Raw genomic sequence first — 23728 nt, forward strand, 5'->3', positions numbered from 1 at the left:
CATTACTGCAGCCCTCCACCAGTCGGGGCTTTATGGCAGAGTGGCCCGACGGAAGCCTCTCCTCATTGCAAGACACATGAAAGCCCGCATGGAGGACTCCAAGATGGTGAGAAATAAGATTCTCTGGTCTGATGAGACCAAGATAGAACTTTTTGGCCTTAATTCTAAGCGGTATGTGTGGAGAAAACCAGGTACTGCTCATCACCTGTCCAATACAGTCCCAACAGTGAAGCATGGTGGTGGCAGCATCATGCTGTGGGGGTGTTTTCAGCTGCAGGGACAGGACGACTGTGTAACGAATCAGCTCATGTGAAATATGAATAACTAACCATAACTAACGAAGGAGTGGCTTCACAACAAGTCTGTGACTGTTCTTGAATGGCCCAGCCAGAGCCCTGACTTAAACCCAATTGAGCATCTCTGGAGAGACCTAAAAATGGCTGTCCACCAACGTTTACCATCCAACTTGACAGAACTGGAGAGGATCTGTAAGGAGGAATGGCAGAGGATCCCCAAATCCAGGTGTGAAAAACTTGTTGCAAATCTTTTGACTAATTATTATCTACCAGATTAAATTCAGGTGCAATGCATCTTTCTTGATCATTTTTGGATATGATAGCCCCAGTCCCCATCCACATTCAGGTAAAGTATTCCTTCAGAATATATGCATGGCATTAAAACATGTTTACATTTGTTAACATCATTTGAGAGTTTGGATCAGAAGATGAAAGGTCTTCCGGGAGGAACTGATTCCACCGCCTTTAGGGAAAGGAAACAGAAAGACACATGAGAAATAAGGATCCCCAAGGCTGAACGTATTTGCTGTAAAGTCCTAAAGGAATCTGGGTTATGTCCTGGCACGAACCCATAAACTGAACCTCATTTATAAACACAGACAGAGATGTTTGTTGTACAGTCCCATCTACTGGAGAACTGATGGTGGAAATGCAGACATTATTATTTGAATATTAATAAAAAAAAATAATTCAATTAATTTGCACAGCAAAGTGCATACATAGAAAGCAAATAACGGAAATGGAATTTAAAAACTGATTTAAAAATAAAATAACTAAAAAAAAACTTTCTCTCGCAATTGCGCATTTATATCACGCAATACTGACTTTATAACTCACAAAAAAGTCAGAATTGCGAGATAAAAAGTCGTAATTACCGTTTCTACATTTTTTATTCAGTGACGGAAACAGGCTTCCATAGATAGCTTCCCATTTTCTTTCTAAAAGATCATGAATAGTTATCGGTCATAACTTTGGAGAGAAATAGCGCAGACACTGAACTGTACGCATGCACTGAGCTGCGCTTCAGAAAGCACGCAAGTAGCGCTTCAACGGAAAAAAACACGCACACAATTATATAAAAATGTGATGTTTTGGCGAGTGACCAAGGTCTTAAACGAGTTATAAAGTCTTAAATGACAGAGAGTTGGGAGAAAACCCGATGCGTCTCAAACCACGTCATGTCTGTCAGGATTTAAAGAGACAGCGCTGCTTTTAAAGAGAAACCTGCTGCAGTCTTGTCATTGATGGAAATCAAAGAACAAAAGAAAAACAGAAATCACTCGACTGCTCTAGTCGCTTATTAACTTTTGTAGCTTGATTAAAGATGAATCTATATAGTTTATGCATATACAATTTTTAGTTTGTGAAGATTGTTTTAAGTTCACTTAAATTAATAGTCGTTATATTTTTCAGTGCCTAATAAATTTTAAAAATAATGGCTTTCAATTATACTGTAATGTTGAATGGCTATAATTAATAGCTAAAATTGAGGGGAAATGCATTTAATAGAGACATCAGTAGCAGTCTCAATGATACTGGCCTTCAATAATAATAATAATAGGCTACCGAGTAAAAAGATGCCCTTAAAAACATATACCATCTTTATGTTGTTTCTACATTAATTTTGAGATTCAGTGTGAAATTATGACAATATAAATATATTAATATGCGATTAATCACGATTTATTGTGACAATTTAATGCATCCTTGCCAAATAAAAGCATTCATTTCTTGACCCCAAACTTTTGAACAATAGTGTATACATAAACACTTCATACACTGTGTGTCATCAAATCTAATCTCATAAAAAAAAGACTGAGTTATAAATACGGTCTAATTTTACCAGACATGAGCAAAAAACAGACAACGTGCAAATGTAAGACAAAAATAATGCATCAGAGGCAGCTGTGTTTAGAACATGTAGTTTGTCAAGACATGGACATACGGTCAGCAATGGGAACATTGTGATAATAATTACATGTCTAGTGTACTTTATGTATAATTGTATATCAACAATGACTTGTAGTGCTTTCTGTAGTAAAAGTGTTGTATTATCAAAGCATGAAATTCAATTCAAATTCTAAATAAATAGAATGTTTGTTCCAATATTGACACCAGACAAAAATAGGCACAGGCTTCGTCCTATGATTGCTTTAGGAAAAAAAAAAACCCCAAAAGGTTCAGCTGAAGAAATCTGTAGCAGCTCATTCAACCAGGACAGAAGAGTTCCTTGACCACCCACAAAAAGAACACAGAGTGAAAGAGAAAATCCTAAGTGTGTATTAGGGACTACAACCATCAGTCAGTGATTCCTCGATGTCCAGTCTGTGAGGTAGAGCTGCAGTACATCAGTCAGTTCATCAGTCACTGGCATGGCTTCTGATGGAACGGATGCCATGAAGGTTCACTTCTCAGTTCAGTACCTGCGTCCTCAGGTAGAGTTCCACACCCTTTGCTCGGGTTCATAGCTCATCATGGTTCCTAGTAAGGTCTTCGCCATAGTTGGTGGCCTGGCTGCCTACAAACATGTTCCAGTTCTCAAGAATCTCTTCTTTGGTCAGCATCTGGTCCTAAAAAAATGAAACATTCCACCCAAATGACAAATGTGTTTTGCTGGTTATATTCCTCATTTGTAAGACACTTGGGATAAAAGTGTCTGCTAAATGAATAGATGTAAATGTAATGAGTGTTTGCAATATTTTTAGTCCACTAGTCCTTTATTGAACTCATGACAAAGCTGCTAAGTCCAAAAGAAACTGGCAGCTCTGGTACTGATGATAAACATTTTTTATTCTGTGTGTTCACACACAAACTCATGTCATAAAATTACTAGTAAAATTAGCTTTTCTACTAAAGGTAGCACATTAATTATTCACACGAGCAACAGACACACACAACCACCAAAATGTGGAAATTACCTTTAAATAATTGGAAATATACAAGGCTATAGTTATTTTAAAACACTGTAGCTATATGCACAATGTACACAATGCTATTATGTTTAATAACTAAATCTAATATCACATATGTCCTGCAACATTAAATTACAGAAATTATGCAAACTAATTGTCCTTAAAATTACTGACCAATTAACTTTTTATATATATATATATATATATATATATATATATATATACAATACCATTCAAAAGTTTAGATTTTTTAAATAACGGTTTTCTGTTATAATATATTTCGAAATGTAATTTATTCCTGTGATGGCAAAGCTGAATTTTCAGCATCATTACCCCAGTCTTCAGTGTCACATGATCCTTCAGAAATCATTCTAATATGCTGATTTTCTGCTAAAGAACGTTCAAAAATCAATGTTAAAAAAAGTTGTGCTGCTTAATAGTGGTCGACCGACATATCGCCATGGCCGATATTTGGCATTTTTCAAATATCGACATTGGCCGATAAGTTTTTCTGTTTGGCCGATACGTTCGAGGCGTTCTTTTATTTTGACGGCGCTGAGAGCGGCTGCGCTTGAGCACACAGTGCTCACATTCTCCCTCTTGTTCGCCGTCGTCGTTAACAGTTCTGTCTAATAATCAGATAGAGCTGTTAAACAAAGGAATTTGTTTACATTATAATACTTTCTCGTTTGCCGTTAGCATTCAGCAAATACACATTTAAACAAATCTTTGAATGGCTAATGAAAATTTTATTTCACAAACCTTGCAAACATAGTGGAATCCAGTTGTGAGATCTTGTGAAGTGTGCATGTGACCTGCATGATCATGTGTTCTCTGCATGACTTTCGGTCAGTGCAAATTGAATGCTTTAAACATTAAATTCGTGATTTCAAATTATGCTGCCCTTTATGCATTTGCCCACTCTCATATTCATGTCATTTTCACTGTGAGCTGTATGTAAAATGAGTGTTACCTTGGCTTTATTTGAAAAAAAATATGATTCCCAATGCACACAAACTTCCCAGAATACTGAGTGCTCCGTTGGTTACAGTTTACTTCCTTTTTAATTATATTTTAATTAAATATTTATTTATTTGTGCAAAATACTTTGTCAAGCATAAGTATGTTTATTTTACAAATTCTTTTTTTTTTTTATCAATTTTCAAATTTCTTAAATATTAATTAAAATAAATACAATTATATCGGCTTTATATCGGCCACCCTGTTTTCCAAGATATCGGCATCGGCTGTCAAAAAACCAATATCGGTCGACCACTACTGCTTAATATTTTTGTGGAAACTGATTTTTCAGGATTTTTTGATTAACAGACAAATGGCATTTATTTGACATATTTCTTTTATAACAGTCTAAATGTCTTTACTGTAACTTTTGATCAAAATAATGTGTCACTGCTGATTAAAGATATTAATTCCTTTAAAAATACATAAATTTCTCTGATTACAAACTTTGGTAGTGGTAATGTTAGTGTGTATCAAATAAATTAATATATTTAAATAAATTAATTCTTATTGTATTTTTTTTCCCAGTTAATTTTTAGTATGCATTTAATTGTTTAAATTACCATTAATGTATTATAACATCGATACTAAAATTCTGGAGATATTCCTGGACAGCATGACAGTAGGTTCTCACCTTGTCTGTGTCTGACTCTGACACCAGATGCCGAGCCTCTGCCTGCGCGTGGTCATAGTCCTGCGGCAGGATCCAGTGACGAATCTCTTCGAAGTCCATCTTCCCATCTTTATTCAGATCTCGGAAATCTGAAAACTGGTCTCTCTCGGTTCTAACCCAGTCTGGCTCTGGGCCACCATCTTCATGAGCAAACATGTCCGCTGTAAAATAGCAAAAGGTCTAAAAACGTTTCCCTTGGATACAGAACATTAAAAGGATAGTTCACCCCAAAAACGTCAATTTTGTCAAGAGTCTAAAACTCACAAAAAAAGTGATCTGTAATACATTCTTCTGTCCTTCAGACAAAAATACAGATATACCTACCAATGTATTCGTCCTCATCTACATGACCATCCCCATTCTTGTCAATGTCCTCCAGAGTTTCCTGGTAAAATAAAGAAACTGGGAATGAGATGAATCAGTTACTTTATGAAAAGATAGCATGATGGTGATTTTCAATAGTCTGCATAATTAAAGTGACAGTAAGTACCACTGTCTAAAATTCAAACCCCATAATCCAACCGACACTCACAAGAACCACAATTTCCTGCATCTGCTCAAACTCCTCTGGGTGGAGGAAAGCAGTGAACTCCTCTCGCTCTGCAGCTAAATCGCCATTGAGATCTGCAGCCTTAAACCTACGTTCATCTCGCGGAAGCATCTTCTTGAAGCTGAACTGATCTGTTGCATCCTCAAACTCTTCTGGATTGGCTGGGAGAAGAGTAGATGTTGAATCTCATGTAGGTGACTATCACGAAAACACTTCATCAATATTAAAACTTTAGATAGTTTCAGAAACGAGTGACTCACCAAGGTAGTAACCGTACGTTGCTTGCTTAAATTCATCCCATGAGATCTTGTTGTCTTTGTTCAGGTCATAGTCAGACCAAACTTTTGCGACGTTCTCATAGACGTAACGCTTCTGTACTCTCTTGATCCAGGCCTTGAGTTCATCAGTGGTGATATAACCATCAACATTGCTGTCAATACGATCAACTATTTTCCTAAGGAATTTAGAAGTGCAAAGAAAGAATAGAGTGAATAAAGTAGAAACTTACAGAGAATAAATATTAGAATGGACACTGAGGTTGAGTTTTCTCAGACACATTTCTAGCTTTTCACCTCAAAGATGGTGGATCGATCCAATTCGTATGAAAATAGAGATACAGCACCCCAAAAATCGAAGGAAGAAAAAAGGAAAAGCAAGAAATGTGTATGCATGTGTGTGTGTATAATACTATAATCGAAAATTTTATATTATTATTATTAGTGACTGGTTAATTTCCAGCATAATGGTGAACATATTTAAACAGATATTTGCTATGGATGTTTTTATTTTATTATTTTTTAATAATTTGCATTATTCAGTGGTTTTATTACTCAGTGGTGACTCTCATTGTTGCAATATTACCTTGATAATCTCTCAAATAAAATGCATAATTATATATAACATTTTAAAAAGTTCTAAATATGCCGTTTTTATATTAAAAATATTTCAAAAATGATTTATCTATATTTGCATTTCATTTTTTCCTTATTTCTTCCAATTTCTCATTTCTTTATGCTTATTTTCGATTGAAATACGACCCAGAAATGTTCTTGACAGAAACTAGACTCCAAGTGACTAAAAGACTGTCAACAGCACATTATTTTGATCTCTGATGCCACGTTGTGATGTGAAAAGAGCCCTCCCACTCACAGGACTGGAGAGGGAGCTCTGTGGGAAGAGAACAAGGTTTGTGCCTACATCCCCATCTCAGGGTGAGCTGGAAAACTTGTTACATTGGCAAGAATAGAGATAATCCCTGATATCCAACACCAAACTGTTAATTAACATGACAGTGTGGCAACCACCATGCATGAGGAATTTTGTCACGTGACAGGAAAACCATAAAATAGACTCTCTTGGAGGTCATATATATATATATATATATATATATATATATATATATATGAGCTGGAAAACTTGTTACATTGGCAAGAATAGAGATAATCCCTGATATCCAACACCAAACTGTTAATTAACATGACAGTGTGACAGTGTGCATGCATGAGGAATTTTGTCACGTGAAAGGAAAACCATAAAATAGACTCTCTTGGAGGTCATATATATATATATATATATATATGTATGTGTGTGTGTGTGTGTGTGTGTGTGTGTGTGTGTGTGTGTGTATGTATGTATGTATGTATATATGCGTTATGTATGTATGTTTATGTATGTATGTATGTATGTATGTATATATATATATATATGTGTTATGTATGTGTGTGTGTGTATGTATGTATGTATGTATAGATGTGTTATGTATGTGTGTGTGTGTGTATGTATGCGTGTGTGTGTATGCATGCGTGTATATATATATATATATGTGTGTGTGTGTGTGTTATGTATGTATGTATGTATGTATGTATGTATGTATGTGTGTGTGTGTGTATGCATGCATGCATATATATGTGTGTATGTATGTATGCATGTATGTATCTGTGCTGGAAAGATGGCATGTGTTAGCATATTATGCAAATAATAAATGACAAAAATCATGTTGGCCTGTTTGTAGAGGGGAATTGGAGATGACACTGGCAGCAAGTTATTCCCACAGTACATTAGAGCCTATGCAAATTTCAAACATATGGAAATATTTATTAATTTGTGACTAAATTAATATGACCATTTTGACAAGATTTGCCTAAAGCTACACTGGCAACATCACAGATGTTTGCATTTCATTTCATTTATTTATTTTTTATAGTGGAGGCCGGCAGAAAGCTATTGGATGATATATAGAAAGATACACTTTCACTTTTAACACTAACAATTAAAACAGAAAATGTAAAACTATAAATGATAAAGACACTTTCTTGATGGTTGACTAAACTGATTCCACATACAGGTGCATCTCAATAAATTAGAATGTCGTGGAAAAGTTCATTTATTTCTGTAATTCAACTCAAATTGTGAAACTCGTGTATTAAATAAATTCAGTGCACACAGACTGAAGTAGTTGAAGTCTTTGGTTCTTTTAATTGTGATGATTTTGGCTCACATTTCACAAAAACCCACCAATTCACTATCTCAACAAATTAGAATACTTCATAAGACCAATAAAAAAAACATTTTTAGTGAATTGTTGGCCTTCTGGAAAGTATGTTCATTTACTGTACATGTACTCAATACTTGGTTGGGCCTCCTTTTGCATGAATTACTGCATCAGTGCGGCGTGGCATGGAGACAATCAGCCTGTGGCACTTTAGTACACCTGTACTAACCTTTCTTCAGTAGGCCTACTTGGGCAAATAATTGTCGTGCTGCCATGCGTAACATAAAGAACAAGGAAAAATTGCTTTCTGTCTCTTAACCATTGATCTGTAGACCTTTCGTGTTCATGAACTGTGTGTTCACTCACTGTGCCTGCATTAAAAAGCCGTTTGCAAATGAAGGGCATCAGTGAGGAAAATAGTGTTTATAGCACCATGTTATAAAGACAAATGATCCTTTGCGCATGAACATTGAAACATTTTAAAACTTGTTTTATGCGCAATCTATCTCATGGCTCTTAATCTAGCATTACATTCCCAGTTTTATGTCATTAATCAACTGGAAATATATCGATGGCAAGAATCCGGTGGTTATTCGGATGAGCTGGGCCAGAAGAAAAGGCTGTATTAATCATATCAGAGGAAGTGTTAATTCCATAGTTTGGCTTACAGCACTAATGTTCCATTAATTAGAATAGCTTTCATAAACATGTGTCTTGCGTTCGATAATATGGCACTGTCCTGATGATTCATTAGAGAAATTAGACAACTGAGCATGATTTGGAACACTGATGATAAACTGCCAGGCCAGTCCAATGAAGAAAATGTTCTGGTAATTGACATTTCTATAAACACATTTCATAATTGAAACCAGAACAAAATCTGTAAAATAAGGGTTTTCACTGTAAAAAAAAAAGTCCCGTAAAAAATGGTAAATGAAAAAAAACTTCCTCGTTTTAATGATTTATTATTTTTATTTATATATTATCAAATACATACCTAATTGTTCTAGAAATTATTTTTATATTAATATATTTTTTGAGTTATGTTCACCTTTAATACATTTGATATTTTTTCAATAATATTTGTAATCTTTATCTTGTCCCGTGAATGAATGGAAAAGTCATTGAAAAGTCATAGACAAAAGCAGAGGGAATCCTGAAGTAAATAACTCTGTGTGAGAGCAGCATGTGTTGGTTGCGTTCAAATATCACACACATAATCTCCTTCATCATCCAAGCCTTTAAAGCAATAATATCTGTTATTCAGTATCTATCAAAACGGTCTCAGGAGAGAAGGTTGAACAAGGACAAGATAATCAGGGGGTGACACCAAATGCTTCCTGTGATCTGAAATCTGGAAGTGACATAAGATGCAAAAATGATTGAGAGGAAACAAAAGCAAGCAAGATGTGCTTTTGTGTGGAGTGAGTGATGTGATGATTATAACCATCAAGCTTGGACTGAAACGCAGACACATCTCTTCATAGTCAGCCAACTGGAGCGCCTCATGAGAACTCAAATGCTTTATGGTCCTGCGAAAAGAAACAGACATATTCTCATTCAAACTGTGTGATCTGGGTACACTGGGGGGGGATAGTTCATCCAGAAATGAAAATGTACTTGCCCTCAGACCATCTGAGATGTAGATGAGTTTGTTTCTTCATCGGAACAGATTTGGAGAAGTTTGATTGGAGATTGGCCTGTTTATGCCTAACGATCAAGCCGAGACGACTTTTTCACTGAAAAAAGCAATATTACGGATAGAGGACTTGTATTTTAGCTGGAATCAACTGTTCAAGGTTATAAAATTAGTTCAATGATTTTGATGAGTTGATGGAAAAACATTTTGCCATGACTTGATCAAACTGATCATATTTACAGTGTACAGACACAAATGAATTACACAGTGTGTACATTTTATGAAACAAGTACATAACTCTGCATTAGTCGTTGCTACAATACTAAGGAGTTTAAAAAACAACCCACATCCCAAATAAGATCTCTAATTTGAGGCATACAATTAATGTCTGTAGCACAAACAGTTTAGTACTTAATGTTAGTGGCTTCTTCAAATTGGCACAATTCACAATTCGCCCCCCTCAACACACCCCCACGGCCCCCGGAATGTTCCAGGAATGTCCGATGATTAATAGCTGATTAGTGCTCATTAATAAGGGTCTGCAGAGCCTGTAGTTCTGCCACTGCAAAGGTCACAGTCAGAAAAAGGGGCAGATGGGTAATCTTTCTTTTAACTACTGCCATCTCTTGGCCAGTTATCCAGTGCTTCAGCCAGGCCCAGAGGCGACTAGAGTGTCACACAATTATTAAATGATTTCTGACCTCAATAAGCTGGCTGGTGCAAAAATATTGTATATGCTTTAACAAATTATGAAGAGTAAAAAGAAAGTGGGTGATGTAGTGGTTAAAGACCTAAAATATGACCCTGGACCACAACACCAGTCATAAGGGTAAATTTTTTGAAATTGAGATTTAAAATAAATAAGCTTTCTATTGATGTATGGTTTTGTTAGGATAGGACAATATTTGGCTGAGATACAACTATTTGAAAATCTGGAATCTGAGGGTGCAAAAAAAAATTTAAATACTGAGAAAATCGCCTTTAAAGTTGTCCAAATGAAGCTCTTTATTACTAATCAAAAATTAAGTTTTGATATATTTACAGTAGGAAATTTACAAAATATCTTCATGGAACAAGATCTTTACTTAATATCCTAATGATTTTTGGCATAAAATAAAATTTGATAATTTTGACCCATACAATGTATTTTTTTTGGCTATTGCTAAAAATATACCCCAGCGACTTAAGACTGGTTTTGTGATCCAGGGTCACAAATGGTAGGCAGTAGGTTTGAATGCAGAAAGGAGCAATACCTACATGAATTATCATTACTGTAGTCTGAATACAAATTTAGCAAAACATGACTGGAATAAACAGTTGCAATCTGCATCTAACATGTTTATAATCAGTTGTGGACTGACAATGCTGTTAATGAACATCTGAAAGATGTGTGGGCGTTATTTATATGCTGCTGTTAATTATTTTATTTTTATATTCTTAATGCATGTTGGAGCATTTTTCATTAGATTTTACATTATTATATTTTTAATACTGACTTTGTACAGTAGTACATGTTTTAGCTTTAGTGTAGTTTTCTTTATGAGCCAGTGAAATGAAATCTCGTTCATATGTGCATCCCACATGTACAGTTGAATGACAATAAAAGCTACCTACCTACCTAAAAAAATATGTGTTGCATTTAGAATTGCTATTCCCCGCCTCCAGTTCACTCACGCATTTGAAGATGAAACGTCACATGGAGCACGTTGCATTGTGGGAAACAATATTCCATGCAGTGTCTTCAGATGCATAGATCAGATTTCAGCAAATGTAGTAGGCAATCTGGGAATTCCATGCATTCAGAAAATTCACATACTATTCACAGTATAGCCTACACATAGCATACTGCAATATAGCAGGAGTTGTATCATATAACTTCTACTATATGTGTTTGGAATAGCATACTACCACACAACTTGTATGGTAGTATGCTGTTCCAAACACAGCTTCTTAACTGATTTCAGTGTTCTTGAGTTATATTTAGCAGATTCTGGCAAATAAAGTAGATCATTCCATGCATACAGAAAGTTTGCATACTATGCAAAGTATACATACTAGATACTGCAAAAATAGTAAGAGTTGTATTATAGTATGGCATTTTGAACACAGCAGAAGTCTTTATGAGTGATTAGTTGAATCATTCAGTCAACTGATTCGTTCAAATCACTGATTCATTCAGGAACAAAACAACTGGCTGACTTTATGAGTGATTCATTGATTTAACATATAGTTCAAAAATGCTGAATCAATTAAGAAAGTCATTTCTGTGTTGCTCGGTGTCACAGTTCTTCTGTGTCTTTGTTTGGAACTATTTTCATTGACGGAGTAAAAACAGACAAGTGGCAGTATTGTTTTAAAATTTAAATTGCTCAATATTAACAAATTGAGCTTAGTAAAGACAAACTGTGAATGTTAGCTTCACAAAGCTTTTGAATGTGTTAAAAATGTTTATAAATATTTAAAGGGGTCATATGATGCGATTTCAATTTTTCCTTTCTCTTTGGAGTGTTACAAGCTCTTGGTGCATAAAGAAGATCTGTAAAGTTGCAAAGACTAAAGTCTCAAATCCAAAGAGATATTCTTTATAAAAGTTAAGAGTCAGCCACGCCTACCTAAAACGGCTCGTTCTAACACGCCCCCACATGTCTACGTCACTATGTGGGAAGATTTGCATAACGCCGCCCAAATGCTCACGCAAAGAAAGAAGGTGTAACTTTTATTCTCGCTGTGGTATTGTTGTTGCCGCCACCATATCGTGAAGGTGCTGTGTGTTTCGTTGTTAAAGTGAAACTACTTTGTTTGGCCTTCCAAAAGAGGACGATATCCGCTTCGTCATGCCTGGAGCTGATCCGTGCTGGTCACTGAGGAAATGCATCAACTACGCGCTGTGGATCGCCGGATCGGCTTTCAACGTGGACGAAGCGGAGTCCAGGGGTCGTCACACGTGGTTGCCGCAAGCCTGCCGGATGTTCCTTCGTCGAATCCCCTGGCCACGCCGTTCTCAAGCCCGCCCGCCGTCGCTCACTCTAAGCCGCGGCTAACTCTAGGCCTCCGGCCTCTGCTCACTCAAGGCCACGGTGTGTGATGCTGTTTCGTTGTGAAAGTGTTGGTCTTCCAAAAGAGGCCACGACTAGAAATCAGTGGTTAAGTTGTATTTATAACACTGTTCCAGAACAGTTCAACCCAAATATTCAGATGTGTACAGCACATTTTATGGAGGACTGTTTACTGATCCTGGTAGAGTAGACTACAATGCCGACTGTTCCGACTCGCAGACTGTAAGTACGTTTTTTATATTTAAAGTATTTGCCACTGACGATTCAAACGCGAGTTTTGAGCAGTGTAGAGTAGCGCTTGTTGTTTGTCATTTCTCTGATCGCAAATGCAGACATGGTTTTATGTTTACGCGGCGCGATGCAACGCAACACGTAAAAAGACAGTATAAGTCATTATAATCCGTAATTATGTCCCCACTGGATGCAATAAATGTCTCGTTTATAATGGGTTTTAATGTTTTTGTCTCGTCGCTCTGGCCGGACAGGGCATCATCACAATATGGTAAGGGGCGTAACATTTCCGTCACACGCTTGAGGTATTCGGCCAATCACAACGCACTGGATAGCTGGCCAATCACAGCACACCTCGCTTTTCAGACCGATGAGCTTTGTAAATATCGACGCGTTTCAGAAAGGTGGGGCATAGAGGAGAAGCAATAATTAACAGTATGTGGAAAATAATGTTTTTTTAACCTTAAACCGCATAAACACATTTCATTACACCAAATACACAAAATAATGTTCATTTTAGCAGCATTATATGACCCCTTTACATTTGAAGCTTTATAGTCCTTACAGACAAAAATAATTATTTTAATCAGATTTAATCAATTAACTTTAGTGTACCAGAGTGAAACAACACTCAATTTCACAGCATATCAATTACAATTCAGTTAATTCTTCTTCCTGTCATTCCAAATGAACTTCCAGTGCGGTGTGACCAATTCGATTTTATATTCACACTTATGAATTTAAAGGGAGAGCCAGTTCTTCCATTCTGAATTTTGCACGACCCTGCTATGAGCAGTGAGCTTCTTTCAGTCGTAACTCCAAAAGGAAGCTGCTGGTCTCGATTATCCCCGAATGAAGCTTCTCCGGTGGGGCTGCTCTTCTGGTGTCTGCAGCTGTAGAAGAACATGGACAGATGCTTCCACTGGCCAGCTCTTTTCCTGCTCTCATCAAGAGAAAGGAATAACAAACTCAACTGGCTCATGCACCTGACGGCTCCAATCACACACAGCCAAGACGTTCACCATTCCAACTCACCGCACGAGAGGTTGTTGAACTGTTTTAGTCAAATATGTGTCCGAATACATGGACGCAAACATTTTGGCTCGTATGCACCTCACTATAGACTCCCACTATGTATGTGAATGCTAATAGAGAATCAACTATGTGTTTATGGCCATGCAGGACCGCAGGGAAAAAACAGAATTGAAAGAGACATAGAGACAGGCTGGGAAACAGATGGAGGAGGCTTCGGTGTGGGCACAGAACAGACGGGGCTGGCACAGCCTGGCATAACTGTGAGAACAGGTACAGCTGTGGTTGCATATTGGAAAAGGCTGTTCAACCTCTTCCATGCACAGCAGTCATACATACACTTATAAAGGTTTAAAACGTAATCAGTTCAGGGTCTCAAGTGACAGAAGAGTGCAGAAACATTCAAATCATGCTGACATATAACATTCATGACTCGTGTTGAATAGAATAAAACAAAGACTACTAGAGCATTTTAATGTTGCTGTTATAAGAAACTGTTTGTGAAATTTACTAGCAATTTCTGAGTGAAAAATGTTTCTACACCAATTTTTTTCTGTCTGTCTATCAACCTTTATATCGCTTCAATACTTATAGCTTGGTTGCAAGTGTATAGGCTATATTGCCTGAACTGCAAAACTATGCACCACCAGATAAACTGCGCTGTCAGTATACACACTACACGTGTGCTTTTGTAAATTATCAATAATCCAAGCATAATTTCACTGCAGAATTACACAGTAGTGATGTCATAAACAGATACTATAAGTAGCGCAGTCTAGCTATGTGACCTTTGACCTGGCCCAGTGCATGCAAATGTTATGTTTTCTAAAAAAATGTACAAGCACATTTCACGTGTAATAAAAACACTCACATGCTTGTACATTATTTAGAAAACATGCAGCTATAATGGATACACTCAGCTGGCATAGAAACATGAGGTACATGTTTCCGTGGAGATTATATACAGTGTATGCTATTAGAAGTCTGTCATATAGGTTTCATAGTATGTAAAAATGACATAAAGGTATTACATTTAAAAGAAAACGATGTGACATTTATTAACATGCAAAATTCAATACATTCTGCATTTAAATTCACATCGCACTATAAAGATTTGTTTTCACTCCTTTTTCTATTAGCTGTGCATAAAACAGCTGTCCAAATAGGTATGCCGTTTACCTAAAATCAGCTGAACCACAAAATATGAAATGATTTGATCCAGAAATCACCAGAGGGCGCACTAACACAGCATCAACAAGACTAAAAGATTGAGAGATTCCTCACTTCACTGCACAAAACTCAAAAGACCTTCAGGTTTTGTTTGTATGTTTTTTGAGAGCTGTGTATGAGTGTTGCATTTAAAATACCGTCTTACCTATATTTTCTCATTTTATGTTTGATAAAATGTAGACTGCAGACTTACTGCAGAAATTTGAATTGCATGTCATTTGAAAGTTTTTATTTTATTATTACTTTCACAATGCCTTATATAAGGCAAAATCAAAAACTTACAAAACTGAAAGCATTTTTTCTCCTCTTCACATGCAGCCTAATGAAGCCTCACTAAGCTGAAAAAAGTCACTGTCAGCTCACTGCTTCAGGGTAACTTTACACCCACATTGTGCTTTAGTCACCCTAGAGTCCTGAGAGATTAATCATCCAACAACACCACTGAAGCAGGACAACAAATCAAACCAGAGCATTGCAACTGGTCCACAAGTTAACCCTCCATTAGCCATTCATTCTTGCTTGCTTTCTTTCAAATACCTTTTACATTATATCTATTAGGCTTTATTTAAAATGCAGATTTCATACCTAAATAAGGTGTCCTGTGACTCCTTACATGGCCACGTATACAGAAGAGTAATGTTGTGAATAATGTTGCATCTCAGGTGACCATGCGAGTAATCAAATATTGCACTATTATTAAAGGGGTCATACGATGTGATTTCAAGTTTTCCTTTCTCTTTGGAGTGTTACAAGCTGATTGTGCATAGATAAGATCCCTGAAGTTGCAAAGACTAAAGTCTCAAAACCAAAGAGATATTCTTTATCAAAGTAAAGACTCTGCCACGCCCCCCTAAAACGGCTCATTCTAACACGCCCCCACATATCTACCTCACTATATACACATACCAGCTTCATCACTGTGTCTGTCAAGCGACTCTGTCTTTACATTTATTTTGAAAGATGAAGCTCGCGATTATGGTAAGGGGCGTTACATTTACGACGAGTGCTTGCAGTGTTCGGCCAATCACAATGCACTGGGTCAGCTGGCCAATCAGAGCAGACTGCGCTTGTCTGAATGAGGGACTTTGTAGAAAACGAAGTTTGAGAGAGGCGGGGCATAGAGGACCTACAATAATGTACAATATTTGAAAAATAATGTGTTTTTTGAACATTAAAGCATGTCAACATATTCTGTTACACCAAATACACAAAATAATGATCTTTAAAAAAAGCATCATATGACCCCTTTAATTGAACCATAACAAGAGACCAGTTACTGCAGTTCAAAATTACATCTAAAATATTTTTTCCCCCACAACAACACAAGGAAATGTAATGAATAATAACAATTTGTATTACAAATTGACAATTTGGATTTTAACTACAACATCTATAGCCTGTTTTTTCCAAATAAGATTTGCAAGCTATAACAATGTGGGGGATTCATCTGTTTTTGTTAGATTATTTGCTTCTATTTATTCCTGCACACCTGCTTGTGATTTAAGAGTTGTGGTGGCATTTCATTTATGTTTTGACAAATGAAAAACCAAAATGTAGGTTTAAAATATTTCTAGTAATGTAGAAGTCTACAAAATCGAAAAATGCACTTGACATTTCACCTTTCTGTTTAGTTAAGACATTAAGAAGCACAAGTACGATTATTTGGGTCAGTATATAGACCTGTGGAGGCTGTGTTATGCCATGAAGCTAATGTATTGTGACTGCCACTGGCTTCTGCGGCAGAGCCTTACAGCTGTCCCCGAATCAATAGATGTCAGAGAACTATTAGTGCAGTCATGACAGACACCGTACACCCCAGCCTCCCACTTGATATGGCAAATGTGCTCAGGTTCTCAAGACTGGGGGATTAATCCACTACAAACTTTAGTTATGCCCCCCTAAACCTTCCATCTTTCTATCTGCGGACAGAGCCTGATGCATCTGCTTGGGGTTCAGGGAGTGTAATTCTCCATTATTGGTCTTTTATGCTCTGCGGTCTTTAATTACAGCAGTGATTCATGCAAAGAGCAGATGGTACAATGACAGGTCAAGAAGGACTTCATTGCCTGCATTGCACTGTTGTCCTAGTGAGTTTCAATAAGGCTAAACAGAGTTGATCAGGTGATCAGGTTTGTAAACTTGCATTAAACTCATCTTCGAAAGCAAATGAGTGGGATTAATTTTTGTCTTAAAAAAAACTGGTGAAAAAAACATGCAAATGTCTCAAAATGAAACATGTTGAATGTATGAATGCCATACAACCATTTAAAAGTTTGGAGTCAGTACATTTATTTTGATGTTGAAAGAAGACTTTTCCACTTAGCAAGGCTGCATTTATTAATTTTTTAAAATTTATTTATATAAATTTAATTGCAATTTTAATTAACTTTTTTATATATATTTTGAAATGTCATTTATTTCTGTGCATTTTCAGCATCATTACTCCAGTCTTCAGTGTTACATGATCCTTCAGAAATCATTTGAATATGCTGATTTGGTGCTCAAGAAATATTTTATTTTTATAAGAAACATTTTCAGTTATTATTAAAGTTAAAACGAGATACTTTTTAATTTTTTTAGGATTTTTTTGATGAGTAGAAAGTTCAAAAGAACAGCATTTACTTGAAATACAGATCTTTTGTAACATTAGTATAAATGTTGCTTTTGACCATTTTAATGCATCCTTACTAAATAAAAAATTTAATTTAAAAAAAAAAGAACACATAAAAAGAACACTAGAAAATGCATGTTATATTCCCTTACAAATGCTGATATCCAGACCCATTTAGTGCAATATTAGCAGTGCACACATTCACTGAAATGAGATTCTCAGAATGAGACAGCTTCCCGAACAGACATGACAGGTCTGGATCTGCCCCGGTCTGCAAATCGAGGCCAAAACAACACCACCACATCATATTTAAGTAGAAAAGCATTTCAGAATCTACATATTCTGCATCATGATTCATTGATGCTTCACATTCCCATTAAAACACAAGTACAAAAGGCAGAAGAGGCCTATTTCCCCCCCTTTTGCATCACTCGTTGGCCTATTCAAGGATGGAATTCGCACCCAGCAATCGGTTTGATTATCTTAAAAATACACACTGCATGATAGAATGCGTCAGGCAAGATGTAAGATGGGATGAGTGGGGTCTCTCCAAAGTCTATTTTCCAGATGGTTTGCTGTTGTTATTGCCTGATTTAGTGTGAGCTGTTAAACACGGAAAGGGTTAGCAACACAACATCCATTTAAACCTATCACTTAGATTTGCGTTGAGTTCCTCGCGCTAGGTGCTCCTTAGTTCTGCCCATGCGTTTGCCCCAAGCAAGAGTCTGCTGTGCCACACGCCTTAATGACCCTGTTTGGGCACGTGGCACGTTATAAATGTGCACGCTCTTGTGAAGCCTTTACTCTGCCACATTTCATTAATAGTTTATTATTGAGAGTCCCTCGTGAAGCACTCTACAGCTCGCCTTCGCCATTCATGTCAGTTTTATGTCACGTAAGACTACAGAGCATTAGGCCACAAACATAAACACAGCTGGGAGTGATATGTGTGCTAAGAACATATGAACGCAACAGTAAACAAACAAACACATATGTTTAGCGCGATATCTTGGGGAACTTATCAGACTTATATAGTTTTACAATAAAGTTACTTATGAGATAACTATAAAATACAGTTCTTTGCATTTCAGAGGTGGAAAATGAATTATTTAAAGCAACTGAATGTACTTTTTCCCTTTGAATTAAAGGGGTCATATGATGTTGCTAAAAAGAACATTATTTTGTGTATTTGGTGTAATGAAATGTGTTTATGCGGTTTAAGGTTAAAAAAACATTATTTTCCACATACTGTACATTATTGTTTCTCCTCTATGCCCTGCCTTTCTGAAACACCAACAGCTTGAAACACTCCAAAGAGAAAGGAAAAATTGAAATCGCATCATATGACCCCTTTAAATTCAGTGCACGTGTACAGCTATCTGCTGTAATTACGACATTGGTATAAAATTTACGACAGTGAATTTCACTCACTTAACTGTAGGGGGTTTTAAAGTCGCAAAAATACACAAAACTACATAGTTGCTTAAGTCTTTATGAATCATTTTAATTACTGAGTCTGAGAGTGATTCTAAGAAGGGTTTTTTTTCTCTCAATTATTTTCTGTTTCTATTTGACGTTCTATTTATACGCAGAAATGGACTTTGGCGTGCATATGTTACGCAAAGGTTAGGATTAGGGGTGTGGGGTGGGTGAGTATTATGTACGCCAAAACTTCGTATCATATGCACGCCAAGAAATTGCTTATAATATGCACGCCAATTTCAATTTCTGCATATAAACAGCACGCCAAATAGAAACAGAAAATCGTGCTGAAACGCATCAGGATAGGAATTCTCACAGACACAATGATTTCCACACTAAGATGATGATACCATTTTTGAAGCAAAAGCATCATTTTAAACCTTTCTGACATTGAGAACTGCTTCAAATTTCATTTTTTGACATGTTTCTTTTTGTGAGGACATTTTTGAAGCCAAACCACACTTGTACACTAACAACCCTGCCTTATTGTTTTCTTGTTCGTTTTCAAACACTTGATTAGCTAAATACTGTACATATTTCCAGCTATCCCTTAGGTCAACACCGCACAGTTCAGTGTTCTTTTGTTTAACTCTAATCTGGCATGGTAACATCATTTGTTAAGCACCACTCAGCGTAAAAGCCATATCAGCTCTAAATGTGGGCTGGGGGTAAAAATAGACCTAATTTATGAATGACTTTGACTAGCTCATTGTCACAGCAACCAAGTTTCCTGTTACTATAACAAGATGCAAAGAGGGAAGTCACTCCTGGGCCAAGCAGAACAAGCAGTACCATGAAGCAGAACAAGAACTATATATACTGTATATTGTTCTTGCGACAGACAGACAGACAGATAGATAGATAGATAGATAGATAGATAGATAGATAGATAGATAGATAGATAGATAGATAGATAGATAGATAGATAGATAGATAGATAGATAGATAGATAGATAGATGGATGGATGGATGGATGGATGGATGGATGGATGGATATTATTTCCTAGGTTTTTACCTCAGGCCTTAACACAGAAATTGACCCCGAATTAATTCGGTGTGTATTTTGAACTGAGCAATACGTTTCCATTAAATGTTATTAAATCGTGGGGAGTGACGAGCTTTTATTTGTTTTGTCAGCGCATCTGACAGCCTCGTTAGCTCCCATTTCGCCCTGTCGACTCACAGTTTGCCACGGACAGTCTCCCCTCTCCATTTACCGAGTGATTGCTGCCAGCACCGCGCATCACGATCAATCACTGGCGCAGCGTCGCTGGCAGGTGTCAATCATTTCATCCTGCGTTTACAGTCGATATCATTTCAAGGGTCAATCCTGCGCGCTACTTCTGGTAGTCTTTGAAATGCAAAAAAAAGGCCAATTTATTCCATCGAATGGCGATTAATCTTTAAGAATGCTAGACTTTTTTCAAATTAGGATAAAAGGTTTTCTGTCCATATACTCCACCAGCTGACACCTGTGTGGATTTGAGAGGAACTAACTTCAAACATCCACTATGGCATCATCTTGGAACAAGAAAAACTGTTGGATCGTTTAAACGATTGTTGCAGATATCAGTTAGTTTGATGAAATGAAATGATTTGTAAACGCCTCCAAAAACAACTGTACAGATGTAGATCTGTACAACAAATCTGTCTATTTAAAAAAATATATATTGCATTTTTATCATTAGAGTTTCCATGTATGCTAGATTTTTATGAGATTTGGGCGCACTCTATAATCGAGGCTTGCCACTGAATCTTTATTCTGGCCGTGTTTTCAGATTGTGGGTCGTACTCAGGCTTGTCACATTGAGGTAAAGTGAGTTTCTAACATTCAGGGCTTTGCTGTCTGCGCCGGATAAGTTGATTGCGATCAGCCTGAGGGAATTCTGCTAATGTCTCTGTCCGGGGCCGGGGGGGGTGAGCTGCTTAAATTAAAGAGGGGGAGAGATTCACACATACTGCTGAAAAACCGAAATACACATAATACACATCACAAAGCCATAAGCATCCTAGAGAAAACTAGAGAGATTTGAAGAGACCCCCTATATACACACACTCATATAGCGATTAAATACAATCTTAATCTGTTTAAATTCAATCTCGTTATGGGTGCAGAAAAATTAGAAATAGTATGAGTGCTTATAATTGTGAGGGATTGTTCATGCACTTTTGTTTTCAAGAAAAACCAAGAGAAAGAGAAAAGAGAGCTTGGTACATTCAAACACGACGACAATGCATAACCCAAAATAGTCTGATATCTGTAATGTCTGGTCAAATCCTGAACTGTATGCAAGCATAAGCAGCAGTAAACATAAGATCCATGACATGCTCACGTGCTTCTTCTGCGTGGATAGTTGCGAGTTAAGGCCGGCTATTAGAGAAGTTATTCCAATAGCAGACTAGAAGGCATTGCCTGAAAAGCAAGAACAGTGCCCATCCCCTCTGCCTTTTTGGTTGAGACCTGAAAAAGCAGAAGGTATTCTTTAAAAAGCTAATAAATCTAAATGAAATCCACAATTTTAGGAATTACCAGTATTTTGATTTAAAAGGCGCGTTTTGGAGGTTACCTGAAACTAACTTTGGATTATTAGTGATTCAAAAATTCATGATATTAAAAATAATAAATTGAAATAAAAATACCTTAAAATATGTTTAAAAAAATTAATTTAAATAATTTGGAAGTTTACACTCACGTAAAGTGCAAGGAAAGTATTACTTTTTACGTGATTAGCAGTTTTCTGAGTTATTTTAATTATTTATTTATAGAAAACGGTGAGAACGTTTTCAAGAATGTATTAAAACGTATTCAAGAACTAGGCACAAATGTCGCAAACTAGATTTAAAAAAAGATTTCATTATATCTTGGACTCATTAACACTCAGATTTGTCAGTAAAACATTTCCTAACGCAGGAAAAATAAATAATATCTATCTATCTATCTATCTATCTATCTATCTATCTATCTATCTATCTATCCATCTATAAAAACAAGGTGTAAACAAAAATATTAAACATTGAAGTAAATGTAATCACAAAGATTATCGCTTCACATATCAAAAACTGATTATTGAAATTACAACACTAGCCTGCTTGAAAACTTGTTGTTGTTGCTATAAGAGCAGTGTGTGTGTGTGTGTGTGTGTGTGTGTGTATGTGTGTAAGAGAGATAGAGGGAGAGAGAGGATGCTGAGAGGCCGACTGAACAGATTTTCCTTCACGCCTGGTCGGGTTCTTGAGAGCGGGGCATCGTGGAACAGGGAACGGAGGCACCTGGTCCGGCCGCAGCGCAGCGTCTTCTTTTATTGACCGCATGATAAGCCGTGCGGTTTCCAGCGATCACCTGGAGAACCCTGCAGCGTTGCACGGTTTCTGTGGCCCTTAATTGTGGTTACGTCAAACAAAGAGCTGAATACTGCTCGTGCGCCCCATACCTGTCCTGCACCATACGTCCTAAAGAACCAACACAACCCATTCATTTCCTGAGAGACACACCGCGGAACTGATGCGCATTTACGCACTATGGACAGTGACATCTGTAGACACGTCATATTGAGTAAATACTATGTTTCTTCACATTTACTCATATTTTAAGGGACTGTGAGCTTCTATGTTTTAACTGCATAAATGTAGTTAAATGCGCAACAGCTCTCCATTAAGGACAAAATAGTCCAGAAACAGTCGTAAAGAACAGCAGTGATGGACACTAAAAAAAAACTCACACAACCAGCTATTCACTAAACGTGCTGTTGTACCGGTTAACCATTTGATTTTCCAGCTGAATGAGTAGGGTAAATAAGATCTTCGTGACACCTTGGCCAATATTTGCTTAAAAGACGGATAGCAACCTGGGATCAAAAAGTGAGACTGAAAAAAATAGCGTTTGACGATTTAAAGTTTTTATAAAAACAGGCTAGACATTTTCTTTTTAAATATTTATATAGGATACTAAAACCCAAAAACTGTATTTCTGAAATGATAGTATAACAAAGATAGTTATTTTTCAATAAGCCTTGTTGTGCATATGGAAAAATTTGTGATGAAATTATTTTCAGATTTCGTTTTTTAACCAATGGTTAGTGCATTTGAAATATATTTTATTCATATTCTTCATTATCATTATATTATTATATATATTTTTTAGGTTACGTTAATATATATGACTATTTATTATACAATTTTATATTTGGTATTTTATATATATTGAAAGTATACAATCGCTTCACATTTGGTGTCATAGAAAAGCTCAGAAGTGTCTTCTTTAGGAAACACCCCGATTTAAAACAGAAGCTCAGAAATCTTCACTGGAGATGTAGGGCAATAATCATGCCAGCTGTTGAAAATCGAGGCTAATGTGAGCGCATGGAGTTCCCCGTGATGCGTTGCATGCATGGCTATATGAGAACTATTTTCCAGCGTGACGTTGCGCGTTATCTGACCAATCGGTGGCGAGCTGAGGCTGATATTAAGAGAAAGTTTACAGTGAGTGAGGGTTACACCGTTTTTTT

The 23728-nt window shown here is 36.6% G+C and overlaps 1 protein-coding gene across 1 annotated transcript; it reads right to left on the minus strand.

Moving 5' to 3' along the window:
- Window positions 1–2039: 2039 nt before the first annotated feature.
- LOC107594756 (reticulocalbin-1) lies at window positions 2040–22668 on the minus strand. Its single transcript, XM_016284930.1, has 7 exons — window positions 22655–22668; window positions 19814–19819; window positions 5712–5905; window positions 5434–5612; window positions 5226–5286; window positions 4863–5062; window positions 2040–2866 (listed from the first exon to the last, which is right to left on the minus strand). Exons 1-7 carry the CDS (start codon window positions 22666–22668, stop codon window positions 2759–2761), a joined length of 762 nt encoding a protein of 253 aa, XP_016140416.1. The 3' UTR covers window positions 2040–2758.
- Window positions 22669–23728: the final 1060 nt, after the last annotated feature.

The sequence above is a fragment of the Sinocyclocheilus grahami genome, unplaced genomic scaffold (assembly GCF_001515645.1).
Source record: "Sinocyclocheilus grahami isolate Dianchi unplaced genomic scaffold, SAMN03320097.WGS_v1.1 scaffold190.1, whole genome shotgun sequence".
In the NCBI taxonomy this organism is placed as follows: Eukaryota; Metazoa; Chordata; class Actinopteri; order Cypriniformes; family Cyprinidae; genus Sinocyclocheilus; species Sinocyclocheilus grahami.

What these genes read in the sequence shown, in the direction of transcription:
- LOC107594756 (XM_016284930.1), bottom strand. An exon ending in AACGTACGGTTACTACCTTG is followed by an intron (nt 5,613 to 5,711) that starts GTGAGTCACTCG and finishes CTCTTCTCCCAG; the next exon opens with CCAATCCAGAAGAGTTTGAG. An exon ending in AGATGAGGACGAATACATTG is followed by an intron (nt 5,063 to 5,225) that starts GTAGGTATATCT and finishes GCTATTTTACAG; the next exon opens with CGGACATGTTTGCTCATGAA.